A 7,354-nucleotide genomic window follows, 5' to 3' on the forward strand; every position below is an offset into this window, starting at 1 on the left:
TGTATTTGATATGTGACATGCTTGGTCAGGAAGAGATACTTCTTAGTGTTTCCAAAACATTTGGAAGCAAGATTTATGTTGATAGAGCTGAAAATCCGGATTGTTTCAAGAATTTAGAACTTACTGCGCCTGAAATACTGTGTGAAGATCGTTTGTGTCGTTTCCATTTGTTCGATGGATCCCCGGGGCTGTATGAGAGAGCTAAAGCAAAGCTGTTAGAGGCCAAGGCTGCTCTTCAGCCTGAACCACTCTTTGTCCGCCCTTCTTCGCAGTGGTATGCCATTGAAGAAGGGTTCTCTGACATTGAAAATGCTAGGAAAAGGAGGATTAGCGAAGCAGTTGTCGATCAGTTTGGTGTTTGGCATGTCTGCTATTCAATGCACTCGTCCAAGGAAGAATTGGAATGGGCACTACAACTTCTTGCACCTAAATGGGTTGTTTCGACAACTCCCAGCTGTAGGGCTATGGAGCTGGATTATGTCAAGAAACACTGTTTTAAGTCTAAAGCTGCTCTCAGTAGCTCCATATGGAAGCTTCTTGATATAAATGTGGAAGCTTCTGAAGATGCTGATGCATTCATGAAATCTGTGAGCTGTTCTCCAGTGGTTGAAGAGACACCTCAGCCTTTTGCTCGAATTGAATCACCAGTGAAACAGCGCACAGACACTATAAAACTTGTGTCTCTTCCTGCTCAAAGATTGCCTGTCACGTTATTTGGAAGAGCAAGGCTGAGTCTTCAAGATTCGAGCTTTTCACGGGTAGGGTGTAATAGCTTACCTACTAATGTCCCCACGCAAGCAATTTCAAGCAATGCAGGAAAAGAAGTCCTGGATGGCAGGAAGGATGCTGAGGCGAAATTGGGGAGATCACCGGAAAGAAAAGATTTACGTCAAGTTAAGTATCAGCCATCTGAGGATCAGGAAATAAGAGATTTACATCAAGTTAAGTATCAGCAATCTGATGATCAGGAATCTGAGGTTCAGGAAATAATAGATTTACATCAAGTTAAGTATCAGCAATCTGATGATCAGGAATCTGAGGTTCAGGAAATAATAGATTTGCCTCAAGTTAAGTATCAGCAATCTGATGATCAGGAATCTGAGGTTCAGGAAATAATAGATTTACATCAAGTTAAGTATCAGCAATCAGAGGATCAGGAATCTGAGGTTAAGGAAATAAGAGTTAATAATAGTCGCTCTTATTTAAATATTAGACCTTCAGGCATGAGTGATAGTGTCAGAAAGTTGTACAGGCGTATGAATGTTCCCGTGCCTGAACCTCTTCCATCATTGGTGAAACTTATGAATTCCAATAAACGTGCCAAGAGAGGAATTTTTTAGTTTTATAATTTTATTCTTTTAACTATGGTTTGCCAATTTCCATATTGGTAGATGCCAATGCACTGAGTCTTGTACAATTGTTTGTGTTTTTTCTGTATTTGAATTTACGAACATTGGTATACTGCTTCTATACCTACATTTGCAAATGAAGATATTGGTTTCCATTTCTCTTCCATTTTCTGATGATTTCTATTGCTGTGCATCAGAGCTATACTATAATTATAACGAGGCACATATACAATGAATCAGCGATAGTGATCTCCAAAAACTTCTGGATCTTTTGAAATGTTGGATCTTTAATCAAACTTTCTTACAACACCGGAAAATGAAATTTTACTGATCTAAATATTTAGCATATATCTGTACCAAACTGCAGATCATAGCCTCTCATAATTGAGCTTCTCTGACTGCAAGAAAAAAAGAGCGAGTTTGTCAACTAGAAAGCAGCTAAAATGAAAAAGGAAAAAGCAGTGTATATCAATATAAGAGATGGCGAATTTATGATTTACAGTGAATACTAAACCAGGGATGCAAGTAGAACATCATGAACAATTAAAACCTTACCTTGATAAGCATGTCTGTTGGAAGCCAAGCGGGGGCAGTGGGGATTCCTACCCATGCAATCTGTCAATTTTAACTAGGAGTTCTCATCAGTTCCGTTGTGTATTGCAATTTCTCTATTCTTTTCTTTCTTCTGTATTTCATGTAAACAAACTAACAAGGGTAAGAATGAGTTTGATACAGGATCACTTACAAGTGCATACTCCCCTGTTTCAAATATACGCATATCCAGGACCTACAACACACCCCTCTTCAGTTAGATTCACCTAAATAAAACAAAATTTGACCATTCTGCTGTTTATTACGCACCTCCCCACGGTCTTCATAGATGTAATCCAATCCTTTGTAGTATGGCGGATGCCCAACAGAAAGATACTGAAACACCAGTCTCAAATCTCAATGTTCATCAGTTAAAAAAACAAAGGAAATAAATCATTATAACTCGAGCCAAAAACATGGGAGAAAGGGACAACAAAAAGGTTGAGGTTCTTACATTGATGCTGTTGAGATATTTTTCTTTGTCCACTCTCACAATCTGGCCCTTCTTCACTGGCCACAGCAAAGATAAAATGAACATCAATGGCAAAACAGAGCTTTAGAAAAAGAATAAAGAAAAAACTTGTTGAATGGGTTGTTTTGTTTGGCTTACTAGAATAGACGGGTTTCTTTGGTCTAGGAGGAGGAGAAGCAGCAGCAGTTGAAGATGGTGATTCTTCAGTCTTTTTCTGTGTAGACTTTTCAGTTTCTGATTCCCCTGATTGCACTGCACGAATCATTGGGAAATGAATTCGTCTTGTTCTTATCAAAGTTTGTTGTGGTAAGCGGTGAACGATGAAGAAAGAAGAGGTGTGGCAGAGAGAGAACGCCATCATCATCTCACAGAGACAAGGTACAAGGTGTGCCCATGTGTCTCACATTACATGCAAGAGATAAGAGAAAAGACTAACAAAGGGCACCATTCGTGACGTGGCAAATGAAACAAATCACAACACGCCATGTGTCCGTTTATGAATTATTTTGACTTTTTCACCAGACGAGAATTTTCAACTAACCCTATATTCATTCTTGCTTTTAGTACTAGGTGAATTTTACTATAGGGTCAATCTACTATATACAGATATATATATATTCTCTCTACTTACATCTTCTCTCAATATGTGTTGTTTAATTTTAAAGAATGGAATAAGCTCTAAGTAGAATATGGAAGCTCATAAGAAGCGTTTGCTGAGCGGAATCAGTGGGTTGAACAAGAAACGGGATTTCATTATAGTAGGTTTTGTGAGTCCAGCTTCATGAGTTGGGCCTTATTGGTTAATGAGAGTAGTTTCAGAAAACAAAAATGATTGAAACAGGTTGGGTTGGGTCTTTAGTTCTTTTTCCTTCTCTCACCATACCCAGTTGCTCAGTAATGAACAAGCATCTTGAAGATTGTGGTAGGCTTAGAGAAGGGGGGTTGAATCTATGCCTTCCTCTTAGGTTGCTGTTATTACCCTTTTAAAATAAATGTGCAATTCTGATTCTGTTTGAACTTAGCAGCGAAAATTTATGAGACAATTTATTTTTGTCTCATGAATATCAGAAAACAGAACACAGTAGAGAAGAGAAAAGCTAACACCAGCAAGTATCCTGGTTCGGTTGCCTTGTGCTATGCAACTTACATCCAGTCTCCTCCACAACTATGGAAGAATTTCACTATAGTTAATAGTATTACATACACCAATAACACAGGATTGACTCAATCCTTTCACACTCAAGTTCTAACCTAACTTGACATTGGCTATGCTAATACCTAACTATACCTCTTAGTGCTAACCCAACTAAGAAAGGGATACATCACATGTACAAAATACAAGACATAGACATACCTAAAGAAATCTGAAAATAACTCTAGGCTTTTCTCTCAAGTATTTCACTTAGCCTTTTTCCACTCATGGCTTTTAATTGAGCTTTCTCACAATGCCTTTTCTCACAAGAAATTACAGAAAGATAAACATAGAAAAGTACATTACAATCAGTAAAAACATGAAGGAGATTGACTTCATCAACAGCCTCTTTGCTATGTTAAAAACCAGCTTTGCAAACCTCTGATTTAGTTCTTCAGTATTGGCCAAATGCTTCTTTGATAGAGAGCATTATCCAAGTAGAGGAACTTCACAGGGGATACTTCACAGAACACAACTCTCAAACTCTGGTTTTCTCTCCTTCGTTCTGAATGAGCAGGAAGTCTTCTTTTATTCTTCTTGCATGTTGCTGGGATCTTCTCCCAAGGTCAACTTCTTGAGCTGTGTGCTTCACCAACATACCACGTCACTTTTCCAGTTAATCCCCAAATTAGAAATTTGAGTCTAACTTTTTCTTGCTTGACCGAAAGCCTCAGGGAAGCAAAGAAAATTATTTTTAATGGTGAACCCAGATCTGAATCCTTGAGATACTTCTTGGTCCCCAAGAAACAATCTTGACCATTGATGTACAGTAGTGGTGAACAGAGATTGCTTTCTTCATTTGTCCCAAATTAGGGATTTCCAAGTTGTCTCCTTTTTGCTTGACCGAAGACATTTGAGCAATATAAATAAACATTTTCTATGGTAATCCCAAATCTTGGCCATTGAAAAACAACTTGGTCCCCAAGACACATATATGACCGTAGATGCACAGCAGTGAAGATCAGAGAACACTTTTTCCATTTATCCAAAAATGGTAAGCCAGAAGATTTGAGATGAAGTGAAGAAAGTAAGTTGCATGCAAATGGAAATAAATCACCTTTTAATTTCTAACTCAACTTGATGGGTGATTAGATCTTTGCTTTATGATTAAGCTTTCTCTTTCTTTCTTCTCTGATAAAAGTAGCAGGAGGAACACAGCTCTCTTTCTAATATTTTGTTGCTGACCGAAGCAATAAGAGAGAGTGAAGACTTTAATCTTGTATGAGAAGCTTGGTGGGATCAACTTGGGTAAGCATTTCGGGCTTGGGTTTGCTTTCTTCATATTCAGCCCGTTGGTTTCTTTGGCTTTGTTTCTTTTGGGCTCCACTTGACTAACCAGCCCATTAGCCTTGATGTTTTATTTTTATTCCATTTTGGGCTGCTAGACAAAGTCTTGACCTGCATTGTTTAATAAATAATTAGTAACATATCATTATTAACACTCAACACTAATTATTTATTTTACCCAAAAATAATGTTTGTCATCACTAATTAATTTAGTTAATTTCTTAACTCAACAATCTCCCCCTTGATGACAAAACATATTTAAGCAATAACCAAAAGAAATTGAATTTTAGTAAGGTTTAGAAACTCCCTTTGATTTTTGTCATTTGCTTTTATGTTGCTCCCCCTTTCCTTTTCAAGATTAGCTCCCCCTTGATTTATGCTTTCCTCTTTGTTCCTGTTTTACATTACACTTAAAGAGAGCACAATAAAGAGCTATACACATTTATCTTGTCTACGGGATATCAAATAAGCAACACCACATAATCAGTGAAATTAAGTTTTAATGCAGCAATCAGACAAAAATCCCAAAAAAAAATACTAGTAGCAGCAGCAATGCCAAAAAATTCCTAGGACACATTTACCATCCTATTATCCTATTGCTATTACTCCCCCTTTTGTCATCAAGGACGGATAGTAAGCAAGATCAGCAAAAACAACACCTTATAACCTGGAAAAGAGAGTTAGTGCACAGTCCTAAAGAATTAACAAAGGTGCAATGTTAACCAAGGTTATTGCAGTCATCCAAGAGAACAAAACAGTTTAACAGTAGCAAAAGAAACAGAATTCATCAGACACAATGAGCAGACAACAACAGCTTTATGAAACAATTCTTAGGCATCCGAACCACTTTCCTCCGAATCAACTTCTTCATCAGCATCAGTGGCAGGGTCTTCATCCTTTTGAAGGTTATCAATGAAAGTCATGATCACAGCCACTCTATTTCTTGACTTACGGCGGAAATTTTCGCGCTTGCTTGCTAGCTTCCTTTGCTCTTTGCTCATAGCAATCAAGTGATTTGATTTGGAGACAAACTTGTGAACAACATTCTTGACAACATTCAGCAGGGCAGATTTCTAGCCAGTAGAGATATGGATGTCGCTTAACCTGAGGACACAGACAATAATGCCAACACAACAATCTAATGTATACACATGCTTATCTAGAATTCTATGTTTGCACAAAAGTCTAATAATCCATAAAAGCACATATTGCAAACGACGGTAGCATGTAAGCAACAATTCACTAGTACAACATAAAGTTCAAATGACTTAAAGTCATCCAAGTTCAGTTCACAAACAAGTCAAACAGATTTCAATTCATAAACCCAAGTCAGTCACTGGTGGACGAAATTGTGATTAAAGAGTTTCAGGCACTGGTAGAGAAGCTCACAACTCCGTTCAACTAACCAGCAAGTGTACTGGGTCGTCCAAGTAATAAACCTTACGTGAGTAAGGGTCGATCCCACAGAGATTGTTGGTATGAAGCAAGCTATGGTCACCTTGTAAATCTCAGTTAGGCAGATTAAATTGGTTTATGGGTTTTCGAAAATAGAAATAAGAGAATAGATTAATAAAAGGGATAGAATACTTATGCAGATTCATTGGTGGGAATTTCAGATAAGCGAATGGAGATACTGTATGGCTCAAGGACGCCTGCTTTCCCACTTCTTCAACTCAATCCTTCTTACTCCTTTCCATGGCAAGTTGTGTATAGGGGTTCACCATCAGCGGTGGCTACTTTCAATCCTCTCGGGAAAATGATACTATGCGGCTGTCACTCGCACGACTAATCGTCTGGAGGCATCACCCATGGTTGATGGCTACATCCCATCCTCGCAGTGAAAACTACGCTCACGCACTCTGTCACAGCACGGCTAATCACTGGTTGGTTCCTGCGCCTACTGGAATAGAATCCCTTGATTCTTTTACGTCTGTCACTTATGCCCAGCACTTGCAAGTTTGAAGCACGTCACAGTCATTCATTACCAGAATCCTACTCGGAATACCACAGACAAGGTGAGACTTTCCGGATCCTCATAAATGCCGCCATCTATCTAGCTTATACCACGAAGATTCTGTTGGAGAATCTAAGAGATACACATTCAAGCTCTGTTGCAGGTAGAATGGAAGTGGTTGTCAATCACGTGCGTTCATAAGTGAGAATGATAATGAGGGTTACTTATCATCACATTCATCATGTTCTTGGGTACGAATGAATATCTTGGAATAAGAATAAGAGAGATTTGAATAAAAGAAAATAGAATTGCATTAATACTTGAGGTACAGCAGAGCTCCACACCCTTAATCTATGGTGTGCAGAAACTCCACTGTTGAAAATACATAAGCAAAGGGTTCAGGCATGGCCGAATGGCCAGCCCTCTCCATGATCAAGTGACCAAATATTCAAGAGATTAAACTGTCAAAAGATGTCTAATACAATAGATAAATGTTCTATTTATAATAA

At 38.2% G+C, this 7,354-nt stretch overlaps 2 protein-coding genes across 2 annotated transcripts in view; one reads left to right on the top strand and one right to left on the bottom strand.

Moving 5' to 3' along the window:
* LOC107470441 (uncharacterized) overlaps nucleotides 1–1,516 on the top strand; it is a 2,406-nt gene extending 890 nt beyond the window's left edge. The window contains exon 3 of the mRNA XM_052254856.1: nucleotides 1–1,516. This exon is cut by the window's left edge and continues 65 nt beyond it. Within this exon, the coding sequence (XP_052110816.1) occupies nucleotides 1–1,340 (1,340 nt within the window). The 3' untranslated portion in view covers nucleotides 1,341–1,516.
* A 40-nt stretch (nucleotides 1,517–1,556) lies between these two features.
* Nucleotides 1,557–2,823, bottom strand: LOC107470498 (NAD(P)H-quinone oxidoreductase subunit O, chloroplastic). Its single transcript, XM_016089898.3, has 6 exons — nucleotides 2,551–2,823; nucleotides 2,395–2,450; nucleotides 2,211–2,276; nucleotides 2,095–2,136; nucleotides 1,905–1,964; nucleotides 1,557–1,747 (listed from the first exon to the last, which is right to left on the bottom strand). Exons 1-6 carry the CDS (start codon nucleotides 2,774–2,776, stop codon nucleotides 1,718–1,720), a joined length of 480 nt encoding a protein of 159 aa, XP_015945384.1. The 5' UTR covers nucleotides 2,777–2,823; the 3' UTR covers nucleotides 1,557–1,717.
* Between the last annotated feature and the right edge of the window lie 4,531 nt (nucleotides 2,824–7,354).

The sequence above is a fragment of the Arachis duranensis genome, chromosome 10 (assembly GCF_000817695.3).
Source record: "Arachis duranensis cultivar V14167 chromosome 10, aradu.V14167.gnm2.J7QH, whole genome shotgun sequence".
In the NCBI taxonomy this organism is placed as follows: domain Eukaryota; kingdom Viridiplantae; phylum Streptophyta; class Magnoliopsida; order Fabales; family Fabaceae; genus Arachis; species Arachis duranensis.

Bases quoted from the DNA above. Each gene is read 5' to 3' on its own strand.
- LOC107470498 (XM_016089898.3), bottom strand. From the start codon at position 2,776: ATGATGATGGCGTTCTCTCTCTGCCACACCTCTTCTTTCTTCATCGTT. The intron at 2,277-2,394 runs GTAAGAACCTCA...CTGGTGTTTCAG, and splicing joins AATATCTCAACAGCATCAAT to TATCTTTCTGTTGGGCATCC. The intron at 1,965-2,094 runs GTAAGTGATCCT...TAAAATTGACAG, and splicing joins AAACAGGGGAGTATGCACTT to ATTGCATGGGTAGGAATCCC.